We start from the raw sequence: 15,192 nt of genomic DNA, 5'->3' as shown, positions 1-15,192 counted from the left end.
GAAGGGGCTGCTAGCAAGATGGCATTCTTGCAGTATCCAAGCAGGAAGCCTCCGAGGGAGCTCTTCTGAGAAAGCCACTGTCTGCAGAGCCATGGAAATCTGCAGCTGGCCTGCCTTCTGCATCTGAACTCAATCTACTCTGCTTCAAGTACATTCACTCACTTGCATACATTGGCCTTAGGCTCATCAAGACTAAGGATGGATGATGCCTCAGGGGTTCAGGACCATGATATTGAGCGGGCATCCAGGGCTAAAACAAAAGATTGTCTTAACCAGACAACAGCCTGCAGTGACAATTTACCTTGTTGATGAGAGTGACTATGTCTCCTTCTTTGATTGTCAATTCATCATCGTTCTGTGCCTCATATGGAAATATTACTTTGCAGTAGTCCTTAGCTGTAAGAAGAGAAGAAAACATAGATTTCAATAATATTCTCCAATGAGTTGGCCCAGGAGAGGATGATCTTTTGCACTGATTCTAAGGAAAGCACACTTAACAGCAGATTATTACTACTACCACCACCACCAGCACCAGCAGCACCACCATCGCGACACAGAGAAAGAAGTCCCGCAGAAAACTCTGCCAGATTTCGCATCATAAATCATATATTTTTTTCCACATCATTGTTTACCCTCATAAATTGTGCAATGTCATGAAACTGTCATGATACAATGCCACTGTCTTGCTTTAAGCAGAAAGCAAAAAGTTCTCAAGAAAATACATACATGGATTTTAGTTCCCCTTATTTTATATTACATTTTATATATACTTCAGATGCATAGGAAAGGAGACATAATCTACAAAGGACAGAGCCATAGAGAGTATCAGGGTGAAGGCACAAGCCTAACATGTAACCCAACCTGGTCCAATACCCAGAACTGTGTGTGGTCTGCTGAGTCCTGTCAAGAGTTACCTTTGAGTACGTAGTCAGGAGTAACTGCTGAACACCACTAGGTGTGGTCCAACCCATCCCAGTCCCCAATATAAACCCCCAAAGTTTACATATTTCTCTAAGCACTGCTTTTCATGCATTCACTAATCTGGAAGTAGGTATTTGTATATATGGCAAAGCCAACATAGTACTCAAAACAATGAGAAGGACTCCATAATGGTATATATTACGAGACAGATGTTGATGTATTTATATGCGAAAATAATCAACAATTACTAGCCAAATGCTTATACACATGTACAGATTCATGCGCACACATATACACACAGAACGGTAAAGGGAACTTTTACAAATATGTTCCAGAGCCTTTCTGTGGGAAGCAGCCTAATCATAGAGGGAGCTATTCACCAACAAAATGCATTATCAGCTCTCCAGAGACAGAAGAACACTGACATTTAAAAAATATCAGTCTAAATATGTTGTAAATTATAAGTTTCTAAAGATCCATTTGATGTCAAGTTTATACTACATAAAAAATAGTACAGAAGAAAAGTGAGGGGCCGGAACGATAGCACAGCAGTAGGGCATTTGCCTTGCATGTGGCTCACCCAGAGAGACCTGGGTTCTATCCCGGGTGTCCCATATGGTTCCCCGAGCCAGGAGCGATTTCTGAATGCATAGCCAGGAGTAACCCCTGAGTGTCACTGGGTGTGGCACCCCCCCAAAAAAAGAAAAGTGAACAATTTTATAAGGCATTTTGGAAATTAAGAATTGGAAATCTAGAATTTGATAAGTTAGGATAGAGGTGAAAAGACAAATTCAATAGACTTAATATCTATGGGGACAGACATCTGCATCAAAGTCAGTAATCCTAATGGCTCTGAATCACCTTGGATATTTTTCAAGGATTGGGCCAGTTCCTAATGACAGATCATAACCTAGAGCTATATACCTAAATATTAGTTATTTGTCCCTAATATAATTTATATTTCAGAAAAGTGGAAAGTAGTTATCGCTCTCAATCAAGGAGAGTGATACATAAAATAAAGACAATTAAAAACCAATACTTGTGGCTTATGGCTGGTTTAGATAAGATGCAGGTGTGGAGCGGGGAAGGAGGCTGGGGAAGAAATGAGAGAAAGAGACACTAAATGTTTCCATGAAGATGTCTTTGTTTTCCATCCAATTATTTGAAGCAATCAATGAGAGTCCATATTCTAGTGCTGGAAAGAGTCCATCCTGGATACGATTTGCCCTTCTTGACTTCTGCTTATTCCCTGTGCTGAGAGGTTCAACATGCACTAGTACTACATCCTGTGAATATTACTTTGCCTCAATATTTTCAAATCCACAAAGCTATCAACATTACATTTCTCTTTAAGTTCCATTTCTCTTTAATTAGGGATGGTAAAATCCCCAAACTCTGACTCTGCCAAGCATTCTAAAGGGAGAAAAACGTTAACCATCTTTAAATTTGATAATGACAGCTCGTTACCCATTTTCCTATTGACTGTGCTAGTGAAATATGACTACGTAACCTCAAAGCATACAATAACCTTGAATCAAATATGGCTTTATTGAAACATTGGATTGCACTGACCAAGAATTAAGGATAATTCCTTGGCGATGGTGGTGAGCAGGGAGATTATACAGGGCTGAAAGCAAATGGTTGGCTCCACATTAACCCCTCACATCATATATTCTGCCCTGCACATAGGTGTATCCATGCAGGCCTCCAAATACCACAGAATTTGACCATACAGGTCCCCAAGCACTGCTGAGATGGCCCAAGGCCATAGCATCACAGCAAAGAAGCACTGGCCTAATAAGTCAAGAATTGCCAGAAGACGCCAGGTCTCCTGAGTACCACTCTGCCTCCATTCCTTGAAAGAGAACTCATTGGCCCAAAACAATGGCGATGATTTAGAAAGAAGTTCAAACATCTGTGATCAAGACTACAAAGGTCCAAGAAATGTTTAGATCAAGTCAACTGAGGGTGCTGGTTAACTTCCCAGTATACTGAATCCTAATGTGTGCAGGCATTCTATTCAGGAACAGACCACTCTTCGTCAGTCCTAGGTACAACTAAAATATGTCTAGACAAAGAAGGTTAATCCCACTCCTCTTTGTGGGTGATAGTTTTAGTAATGAGCTTCTGCCAGCCAATGAGATATGAGAGAAAACCGGCTGGGGGCTGGTTGGGGCTGTTTGACTGGCTTCCTGGATTAAAGCAGAGAAGTGAAGACAGGCCTTACCCTCATCTTAGGCATTCAGCTTGGTTTTTTACCCTGGCTGGAAGACAGAACAAGGCTTGCCACTGTTGGAGTCTTATTTCAACCATGAGAGGAAAGCCAAGAAAATTACAGTATGGAGATGACTGTTTAATAAACCAACCTCAGGAGGCCTGTCTCTGAATCGCTTGTTACCCAATTTAATCAAACTCCACTGCTTATCACTACTTTGTGATCAGGTATATATTTTATCCCTCAAACCATGACACACAGTCATGAAGGAACTGGGTAGAAGAAAAGGGGACATTTCTAGTTTTCTTACTCTAGAACACTTGATTAGACTTTGACTTTAATTCCAATTTTTCATTGAGTCCTCACTATAATAAAGACATTATCAATATTTGGGCCACAAGTCAGTCTGATCCTAGCTTTCAATTAATGATTTTGGCCACATAGTGGTGCTCAGAGCTTACATCTGGCTTTGTGCTCAGGGATCATTCCTGAGGGCTCTGGGGTACCTTATGGGGGTGTTGGGGATTGAAGTCTGGTCGGTGGTGTGCAAGGCAAATGCCCTATCCACTATACTATCTTTCCAGGGTCCCTGACTCTAGTTTTTTAAATTGTGCATATTGACTCCACATGAGGTTGTATAACTGAATGTGGAAACTGCGGCAGCAATAAAATCTTTCTGAATGTGCAATGACCAAAAGTTCATTCAAAATCAACCACATCATCATTGGGAGGTGTTTGGGGCAGCATAATGTCTCATGCAAAACGGGATCCAGGGTGGAAAATGTTTAAGAAGCCCTGACTCAGACCAGCCTTCCCTTCTTCAGATGAAGTCATATGCAAATGCTTAGAGGAAGGCAGGAAGAAAAGACAAACACATGAATAGCATAAACTCATGATGATTATCTATTGTATTGTAGAGAAAGGAATGGTACATTCAGGGCAGCCTTCACAAAGGGGAGACACTTAATGGGTGTTCAAGAAAGTAATTCCAAAGCCTTCTGGGATTTGAGAAGATCAGAAATTTTAAATGAGTAGCAGACATAAAAGAAACAGAAGGGAATAAAATTAATTTTCGGAGGCAGACGTTTCCATCTATACATCAATTAGAGAGATTTAATTAGCTCAAGATCAAACAGGAATAAATACACAAAAAGAAACAAAGGTGCAATTTACCCAGTGACTGAGGTGATTTTGTCTTAAAAAAGCATACTGAATTAGCATCAGACTAACATTTAAAGTCAATTCTTAATATTTTTTGTGTCAGAGTCCTTTAGGGATCTGAATAAAAACCATCTTTTTTTTTCTAGAAAGGAGGAGGCAGTGACTGCCATTGACACCCACCAAAAGGTACAGGGTGGGAGTATATAGTATTAAAAAGGTCCAGGCCCTGGAACCAGTGCTTGATTTTAGATCAAGAGCCCCTACATCCTTAAGAATTGGCTTTCAAGGGGCCATAGTGATAGCACAGTGGAGGGTATTTGCTTTGCAGGCAGCTGTCCTAGGACAGACCCAGATTTAGTCCCCAGCCTCCTATATGGACCCCCAGCCTGTCAGGAGCAATTTTTGAGCACAGAGCCAAGAGTAACCCCTGAGTGCCAATGAGTGTGGCCCAAAAAACCCCAAAATTGGGCTTTCTTCCATTTTAATGCTTAGAGAAAGGCAGAAGGAAAAACTATATTGAAAACCCAAACAAGTGGGGCTAGTTTGACAGTACAGATGCCTTGCATCTGGCCCATCCAGATTTGATTCCCAGCACCCCATATGTTCCCCTAAGCCTGCCAGGAGTGCTCCTGGAATGAAGAACCAGGAGTAAGCCCTGAACATAGCCAATTGTAGTCCCAGTACTAAATAAATAAATAAAACCACCAAGCAGCTATGATTTCACACTGCTTTTCAGAAAAACATTATTTCGATTTCTAAGCTCTTAGACATGTATGCTATTAAAAACAGATTGTTTAAGAAAGTGAACTCAAATGCCCAACTCACATTGGCTCTCTTTGGCTGGTTTTTATAATCTATTTGTAAAAACAAACAAAACAAAAAATATCCTCTAGTTAAAAGAAATGAAAGCAGAGTTAACAAAATTAATGCACTGGCAAACAAAACATACACACATATCAAGTAAATTACATTAAATTTATTCTTGGGGTTCCATTTTAAAACATATCTCCTGGAGTCTGCTAGGAAGCTTTCCAGAATTTTGAGCAGAGGCAGAAAGTACCAGTGCATGTCTAGAACTCTTTTTCCTCCAGAAACAGAATATATCAAGTTCCAGGATGACTACTATTTCCATCATTACAGTTTCTGTAAAAGATTTTTTTAAAATGGGACCTTACACCCTGAACATTGATATAATGACCTGGCACAGGCCTCAGAAAAATAGGCATCCTCCATTCACCCCTGAACCAAGGAAGCTATCTACGAAACATCTGAGGTTTTTTTATAACAACACCTGGAAGCAATCCTTTACCAGGAAAGACCCTACCACTGCTCTGACATCGACCTGCTCTAAGAAGACTTGACAACAACAACGACCTGCTTACAGGACAGGGTTCTCTGCATTGCCCTTTAATTGTGAGGTGAAACAAGAGGATGCTCTGCACCATCCTGACTGCAATGTAGGATATGCAGATTCCAGGATCTTTAATACAGAAACATGATACCAACAACAGACTGTGTGAAAAATAAAAGTGTATTGGTGCTACAGACAATGACCTGGATTGGACAAACTAGTTTGTCTGGAGCCTAGAGTTGGTCTTATGCCAGGAAACTTCAGGGGTAGGGTCTCCTTGTATTTAGGCCAAGGCTTTTCCTTTCCATGTCCCTCATATTTTCATGGGCCTATGCAAACAATAATTGCCACTCTAACCCGTTTTTACTGTGCTCCTTTGACTCTAATCCTTAAGAAAAACAACCCACTTAAACTTTTGAGGTTAAGTTAAACTAAGTACATTGCCTTCAATGTTTAAGGAGTTACATAAGTTTTATGGCTTTAGATTGCTTTGTGTGCTGCTAAGAAATATTATATACTACAATCTGGGGACTTGAGGGACAAAGTAATTGTACATGGGTTCTGTTTTATTTTTCTTAATGTTCTTTAGCTGAATGTTCAAAGTTAATATATCAGCAATGGGACTACTGAGAATTCTGTTTATAGGTGATTGTCCTTCCACTGTAACTTTACCTTGTCCTCTTTCTTTGCATCTTTGTTCTCATAATTAAAAATAAAAAAATTAATAAAAAAGCAAGTCTTATTCACCTTTTCAGAACAGAAAATTTTCAGATCTTTTAAAATTATTATCTTCATATTCACTGGTTCAACAGTTCCTAACATTAAATATTTCTCTCTACAAAAAAAAATAAAGATGTTGTTCTCAGCAGTTTGGGGTGTGGGGGAGTGACACAGTGCTAAAGACTGAACTCGGGGATTCTCACATCCTAGACATATGCTCAGCTATTTGAGCTATTTTCCTAAACCCAAAACCCAAATTTCCTAATTAATTTACTGGGGGTAGGGCACACTTATTGGTATTTGGGGCATCAAGAGGTGAAGGGAATCGAATCCAAGCTCCTGCATGCTAGGCATACAGTCCAGCCCTTTGATTCATCTCACTGACCCTCACAACAGGATCTCATTTAAATAGACAAATATTATCTGAGAAACTATTGGTTCACAATCCCTCACCCAGAAGCCTCGAGATCATTTGTCAGGTTTTTTAAAGGAAATGTAGTACATATACCACCTTTACACCATAAGAAATGAGGTGCATATACTATCATGTAACAACCCCTAGCTGGACTCTGCAGCTGTCCCCAACCATCAAACACATTAAAGGTTTAGGGCAAATGGGTGAGATCCAACTGGTTCATAATGGGGGAACTTTTGCTCATTAGGGGATACTGGAAGTACCTAAAGACATCTGAGGGAGATGTCATGGGTTGGCATCAAATGGATGGAGGCCAATGATGTTTTTGAACATTGTACAGTAGACACACGTCAGCCCCTCAAAACAAAGACTGATCTGGGTCAGATCGTGTCTGTGCCAAGGGAGAGAAGCCCTGCTACCCACTGTAGGCCAGACAGGGAACTGACACAGAGTACATAGTCCCAGGGGTCAACTCTAGTACTGCCCCTCTGTCACCAAGACACTGGTCATGATTCCTACTCACAACTACCACCTCTGATCTGAGATGTGATTGGCAGCAGGACTTTTCAAATGATTTCACAATGATAAATTATGTCATCTTTGATTTTTCAAAAAGAAAATATATGCATTGAGCCTGAGCATTGAATTGGTTCAGTTGGTTGAGTATCACCAGCAAAGTCCCACCTCTGGACCCCCTGAGCACTTTTTGGGAGCTCTCCAAATAGAGGGAAACTGGGGCTCAGGAATATGTGACTGAGTGGTAAAGTGCATGCCTCATATACCTGAGGTCCTGGGTTTGATCCTGAGCACCACCAAGTTTATTTTTTTCTTCTAAAAGAAGAAATAAAAGTCTGACATGCAAAGACTCTGTTCTCTGGCATGAGCCAGATCTCAATTCTTCTCAACAGCCCTTTGTACTGCTCAGATGAGAAGCTCTTTGGGGGCAAAGAAGGTCTTTAGGAGAATAGAAAGTCCTCAGGATCACAGGAAGGGTGGAGGCAAAGGCAGGATCACAGAGTTCCTGGACAAGAGGCAACAATAGTGTTGGCCCCTTTTCACCTCACCTGATTTAATGGGAAGCAAAACTGGGCAGGAAAGGAGAAAGCTGGTATTGGGATTACTAGGCAGTGACAAGATGAGGGAGAAAGGGTTCTCTCCCAGGGGACATACCACCTTTTTTCATGTGCCTGCTGCTTCTCATTCTGAGGAAGGGTATGCTCTACCACAGAGCTTCTCTGAAAGCCTGCTTACATGCCCTGTGTTTGTTTGAACAAAATGTTCCACTCTTGTGGGGAAAGATAAAGTCACTGGGATGCTGAGTGTAGCTTGGATTACTCACAGCTATGCAGAGCCTAGCCCCAGGGGTTCCTGTACCTCCTTCAGTAGGGGGTTTCCAAAGAAGCAGGACCAGGATGCCTCTCAATCCTGCTAATCTCTGAGCCTACCAGAACCTAGTTTCAGTTAAATATCCCCCATCTCACCCTGCCTCCCCAACTCTAACACCCCCTTTGCCTTTAATGTGGTATGGGGCTCCCCCAGTTTTCCCACATGGCCTTCCCCAAGGCAATGAGACACATTGGCTGGTGTCAGTGCTGGTGACGGATGGGGTAGAGCAGAGTGTTGAATGACTTAACAGTCTGACAAGCCCCCATGAGAGAGCAGAAACCACTGATAATCCCTTGGAAACCCCAAATAAATTTGAGTCTTCTGGGAACAAAAATGTACTTTTCCTGGTGAGTGTGAACTTGGCAATGGGGAACTGAATCTATGCCTAATACACTACTTTTAGTTTTAGTTGATTTTTAGGCCACACCCAGTTTTGCTCCTGGATCTGCATTCAGAAATCATTCCTGTTAGTGTTCAGGGGACCTTGGGAAGCTGGGGATCAAAGTCAGGTTGACTGCATGCAAGGCAAGCACCCTGCCTGCCTATATTATCACCCTGGATTTAGAAGACACTCCAGCTTCTGGTTTAATGTAGATTATTAAAACCACTGTGTAGTATGTGCCCATTGAGTCCAAGGCACTTTTCTTGGCTTTCTGGTAGGAATGTAGAGTTGAAGATGTGACCCTCACCTTGAGGGACCAATGAGACTCACCACATGCTCATATCACAGGGTTCAAATCTGAAGAAGTCATTGATCACTTATGAGAGTTGGTACATGTATCCTGAACACAGTGGAGAAAAGCCACCCTCAATCCCACAGATATCGCATCTTCTGAAAGCCTTTGCATACATTCTCTCAAGGCTCTTTTTTGCCTACTCCACCTGCTCAGCAGGTCTTCTCTAAGACCCTCCAATCTCTAAGACTACATGAATTGCTCAGAAAGATGTTAACTAGCCTTTTTATGGGGCTATTTTTCTATTCTATCATGGATACAAATGGGAATTAGTTGAAATGTAAAAGAGAAACACCAGGTGTGGTAAGCCAGAGAAACTTCAGGGTACTTCACTTATGAATATTAAGACAGTTCTCCTCTTTTTTAAAAATTATGACAATCTGTTCCCCAGGATGTGTTTTAAGATGAATTTCAATTTTATAAAATCCTTATTGGGGCAGGGACATGATGTAAGCATTCAAATAAATCCAATTAGCCTAATTTCACTTTCATCCAGAAATTATACTCACAAACCTTGTCTGAATCATAATTCATAAAATTTGCACCAAGGTTCGAACCCAGGGCCTTGCACATACTATGTAAATTCTCTACTGCTGAGTCATAGCCCCGGTATTGAACCACCATAACCCAATCCTGACGTGGGTTTATTATTCGTAATTTCAGGAGACAATGTATGTAAGAAGGAGCCTCTTCTCCACTGTGATGCTGGACCTTTTTCTTTAGATTTATATTCCAACCAGAAGGAAGGAGGCAAAATGGCTTGCAGGCTCAGAGACATTGCTAAGAAATGATGAGTGACCTGTGGCCTTCTCCCTGCACAGGGTGTGGTGTCTAATCCTGGAAGAGGCAGAAATTCAGTGTCACCGCACCTCTGGGTCCAGGTAATTCAGCAGCTGAGAAGCAGTGACTTCTTGGGCCATTGCAATGACCCATCAACCCAGCTGGCCAAGAATTCCTGGGAGGGACTTTCAGTCCTCCTGAGCACCATGTGGAAACTTCTCCTACCTCATTCCACAAAGAGAATCCAGAAACGCTCAGTGAAGAGGGGCTTCACAATGGATTAGAGTCAAGCTTCTTTTTTTTTTTTTTTTTTGGTTTTTGGGCCACACCCGGCGTTGCTCAGGGGTTACTCCTGGCTGTCTGCTCAGAAATAGCTCCTGGCAGGCACGGGGGACCATATGGGACACCGGGATTCGAACCAACCACCTTTGGTCCTGGATCGGCTGCTTGCAAGGCAAACGCAGCTGTGCTATCTCTCCGGGCCCAGAGAGTCAAGCTTCTTAAACTTTACAGCTTTTAAAATTTTTGTATGAAAAAAATTCTTTGTGATTTATTATCAACAAATGATTGACTTGTAGACCCATTTTATATATCAATCTACTTGGGGCTGAGTAGAACTTCTCAGAGGAAAAGGGATCCTAAGTGGGAAAGTTTAAGAAGTCATGGAGTAGCGTGCATCCCAGAAATTATGGGAACTCAGGAATTAAGCCCAGAGCACTGCTGGGTATGGCCCCCAAACCAAAATATATAATAAAAATAACATTTTTAATATTTTTATGTTTTTTAACTTTAATTTTATTGAAACAATTGTGATTTACAAAGTCTTTCATAGCTGGGTTTCAGACATGCATCAGGGCCAATCCCACTACCAGTGTCAACTTCCCTCCAGCAATGTTCCTCAGGTATGGGATGCCCCATACCATCATCCTAGCCTCCCCGTCTGCCTACAGTACAACAGGCCTGTTTTAAGTAACAAAACTAAATTTTTTAAAATTGACAATGAGGGTTGCCTTGATTAAAGTCATCTTTCTTATTTTTAATAATATCTTTATTTAAGCATCATGATTATAAACATGTTAAAGAGTGAGAAAAGTAGAATGCCTATCTTGAATACAGACAGGGAGGAGGGGAGGAGGGAGATGGGGGCATTGGTGGTAGGAATGTTGCACTGGTGAAGGGGGCGTTCTTTTTATGACTAAAACTAAAATTTTAAAAATAATTTACCTGGTCCAGAGTGACAATAGAGGGGGTAGGACATTTGCATTGCATGTAGCCGACAGGGTTCAGTCTCTAGAATCTTAAACAGTCCCCGAGCCTGCAGGAGTGATTCCCTGAGCACTGTCTGGTATGACCCCAAAACAAGAAAACCAAAAAAAAATTAAAGAACTTACTCTTTACAGGGAAAGGCAGAGAGTATGTGAGATTATACCACAGAAATCCTTGGTTTGGGAGCCATGAAAAATGTCTGTGGCCAAGTGTGCCTTAAGGCTACAATCACAGCAATAGTCACTATGTCCATAATCTTATACTCTCTTTGGATTGCTCACCATTTCTTTCTCTTCCATCAGGCTGCTCAACTCCTTAAACACAGAAACCTTCATGAAGCTTTGAAATTGGAAGAAGATTAAGATTCTGGAAGAACTCCAGGGTTCTCCCTTAGCACAACCCTCTGACTTCAAAACAATAAAGATTAAGGCTAGACATAAAACTGACTAAAATACCAGAACTAGGTAAAAGAACACAACTGGTACTGGAATCTGTACTTTCTGACCCTCGACCAAAGTACACTACCAATTCTCTGCAAAATGACTCCAAGGAACAACCCGTCTCTGTACTGTGATATATTCAGAGAGCCAGGTGGTAGGTGTGGTCAACAAATGTGCTAGGATAGAACAGGGCTTGAGCTATAGTCATGGTCCTTCTAGATGCTAAAGGCAACCAAGGTTTAGGAACTACTCATTTCCAGACCAAGAAAGCCCATCTCATATCCTGAAATGGCTTCATCCAATATTATGGCCAATGGTCAAATGTGGCTAGTACTGAATTATGGTTTCATCACATCAAGATATGTCATACATAAAAATACACACTATATTGTGATAACACTGCAGAAAAAGAAGACCAATTTTATACAGGTTACATGCTGAAATGATAATATTCTAGTTATATAAGTTAAATACAAGAATATTAAGTTTAAGGCCGGAGTGACAGTACAGTGGGTAAGGTGTTTGTCTTACATGTGGCCAACCCAGTTTCGAACCCTGGCATTCCATATGGTCCTGTGCACCCCACCAGGAGTGATTCCTGATCTTAGAGACACTAGTAACCCCTAAACACTGCTGGGTATGGCCCAAAACTTGAAAAACAAAGAATTTCAAGTTTACCTCTTTTTTTCCCGTGTTTGCTTAAAAATACAAATCACATACATGGCCCACATAGTATTTCTTTTGGCCAGCACAGCTATAAAAGCACAACAAAGTCCCACCTTATCTCCATCCAGTCCTTGCCCATCCAAGATCCCCAACTTTATTCTTCTATTAAAAAAGGCAGGAGGAAACTAGGCATCAGGAGTGTGCTCTTGTCCAGAGGCCAATCTTTGAGACCTGGAGGCTCAATCACATATTAGGGTCCTACAGACTGTTCTATTTTGTTCCTCACCTATACAAGACATACTCAGTTCCCTCCTGGTCAGCCTACCCCACAGCAACCCACAAGACACTCAAGATTCTCTTTACTCTAGAAATAGTTGAACAATTCCACTTCTGTTAAAGTTTTTTCCATGAAAAACAAATATTTCCTCTTCTCAGATTATTATTTCTGCCAACACAAGTCAGATTGGTGGAGGTTATTGGTTGTCACATGTCACAAAAACAATCTGTCATAGGAACCATATTCCAATGACCTTTAAGGTTGTATGCACCTTTCCCTTGCCTATCTGCACCAGAACTCCAAGTAACTTTCCTCATAGCTTTCATAATTTAGCAGCTTATTAACTGATCAACCACAGAATACACAGTTAAATGGAAGAAAGGAAGGACAGGCTACTATGCAATAAGAGATGGTGTTTTAGAAATTGTTTAGCTTTAATTCTTTAAAAAATTATTTGGTACAATGATTTACAAAGCTGTTATAACAGAGTTTTAGAAATATAACATTCCAACTCCTAAACCACAACCAATGTCATAGTCCCACTTCCAGTGACCCAAGGTTACATCCCACTCCTTTCCACTGCTTTAATGGACATATTTTTAGGTTTAACAATTGTAGTTTGGGGCCAGGCCATGCTTACACCAGTGCTGGTTCTAGTGGTTTTGATGAACAGATGAACCCACATTCACACCATCAACTTATCCAAGGCCCCTTATACTACCTCCTGTCCACATTTTCTTGTTTCCCTTTCCATCTCTGGAGTTTTCATTTCTGTAATCTAGATTCGAGGACTTGCCCACCTTTGCTACTTTTGACTCCCGCATCTTGTTATTCTATGTACCACATGTAAATAAGAACATCCAATATGTTTTTCTTCTGACTTAATTTTCAATTCTTAAGAAATATCAGGGGTCAGGTAGAGTTTTCAAAGGACTGGATCAAGTGCCTGGATCATGAAGACCCTTAGTTTTTCTAGCACTTCTGGGTGTAGCCCTGGCCCTACCATGACTGGGCCCAAGCTTTCAGGCTCATGCTGCTGGGCTGACTCTAACCAAGGAGTGGACTTCAGGTAGGTCACTTATTCCTCGAAAATGCTGGGAAAGCCAACATGTCAGGGTTTTGTTTTTTTTTAACATCCAGGATTCTTCAAGAATATTGGAGAATTTGGAGCCTAGGAAGATTCATGATAACCCACATCCTGCAGAAATAAATTTCAGACCAGCTTTTGCACTGGAACATTTACATGCTCAAAAGAGTGGTAAACAAAGTGCAGGCTACAGACCAGGAGCAGAAAACAGGGAAATCTTTAGAAAAGCAATTTATAGGCCCCTCCCTGACCTACTGACTCAGAAATTCTAAAGGGAGGGTCCAACATTCCATGGTTTAAACAATATTTCTAGGTCATTCTGGGCACATTCAAGTTTGAGAATCCTCAATACTAGAGTGTCAGAGTGGAATTTCGGCCCACAGTCTGGATTCTGAGTGTACCATTAACAGATGGGTATCTCATCTGAACCAGAAACATTAAGTCAGAACTCAGGCATCTGGATCTACATCATCTATGAATTTTATTTACATAAATCACAATTTTTGGCTTGGCAAATTCCATATATTCATTTTCTTACATTTAAGAAAGTGCCCTTCAAAACTAATGTGCTTTTCAATGCAAAAGAAGTTTGTGTTACAGTGTTTTGCAATTAAAAGAATGAATCTGTGCTAAGTCTTCTATTGGTTATAATGATAGATGTGTATCTTCTCTCATTTTTGGCTTTACAAGTTAGATTAGTCATCTGTCCACATTATCCTCATAATGAAATCTGAAGCTGAAAACAAACTAAAATGAAACCCCCAGAAGGAAATAAAGTACTTGTTTCTGGGAAAACACACGTTGGAGCCCATTCAGAATGACCCAGTTGTTAGAGGAATAAGTAACAGAATTGGAGGGGTGCTGGTTTTTACTAACAGTCACAGGCTTCCCAGTTAAATTTGATTTTCAGATAGAAAACAAACACTGCATGGAACACACTTACTGATTATGTGAAATTCAAACTTAAACATGTGCTTGATTTTATTTGGCAACTATAGAATTGAGAATAATAGCCTCTGGGAAGGGTTTGAGGTAACAGCTGTCCTCAGAAACTTAAAGGGCTGTTAAGAGAACTGTGGGGTGAACATAGATCTCAGAGCTAGAATCTAGGGATTAAAGTGTCAGGAAGAGGGGCCTGGAGATATTCTATGCCTATGGATAAGTCACATGCCTTGCATGTAGCTGACCCTGGCTCAATCTCCAGCACTGCATGGTCCCTTGAGCAGCACCAGCTACAGCCTTAGTGGCCATTGAGCCCTAGTGGTGTGGCTCGGGTCATCTCTGGTACCATGTGGGCCCTGGCAGCATTGTATTGAACGGCCAATCTAATTGCCCAAGCATCAAAACTCATTGGAAGAAGACTCTGGGTCTCTCCTAAGCACTACTTGGGAAACTAGAATTTCTTGCATTAAATAATTAACGATAGGGCTGGATGGCAATGGATGGAGGCCTTTGTGCTTAGGCCCCAGCCACGTGGCTTCATCCCCCATCCAGCCGGTGGGTCCCAGGCCCAGGTGAAAGGCGTAATTACTCACTCACAGGCAGGCATCAGGAAGCAACAACTTTATTCATGCCCTATCCACCACATGTGTGTGGCCTACTCATAACCTTTCAAGCACAGCAATACTTTGCTAGCCCTGCGTCTTATCTCCTGTTAGCCATCTTCCCTTTGGGCTCCATGCTGGTCAAAGACCAGAACACAGAGGCCCAAAAGCCAGAGCGCCCAGCAGCGCAGAAAAGGGCAGCCCCTCATCCCCTGGCTCCAGGGTTTAT

The 15,192-nt window shown here is 41.4% G+C and overlaps 1 protein-coding gene across 1 annotated transcript in view; it reads right to left on the bottom strand.

Moving 5' to 3' along the window:
• Window positions 1–15,192, bottom strand: part of SH3KBP1 (SH3 domain containing kinase binding protein 1) — a 362,585-nt gene that overhangs the window by 89,400 nt on the left and 257,993 nt on the right. The window contains exon 9 of the mRNA XM_049766785.1: window positions 302–396. Coding sequence (XP_049622742.1) covers window positions 302–396 — 95 coding nt within the window. The remainder of the gene's footprint in view (window positions 1–301; window positions 397–15,192) is intronic.

This window comes from Suncus etruscus, chromosome X, assembly GCF_024139225.1.
Source record: "Suncus etruscus isolate mSunEtr1 chromosome X, mSunEtr1.pri.cur, whole genome shotgun sequence".
NCBI classification, from domain to species: domain Eukaryota; kingdom Metazoa; phylum Chordata; class Mammalia; order Eulipotyphla; family Soricidae; genus Suncus; species Suncus etruscus.
The sequence above is the reverse complement of the archived record's forward strand: the minus strand, read 5'-3'. Positions and strand labels throughout refer to the sequence as shown.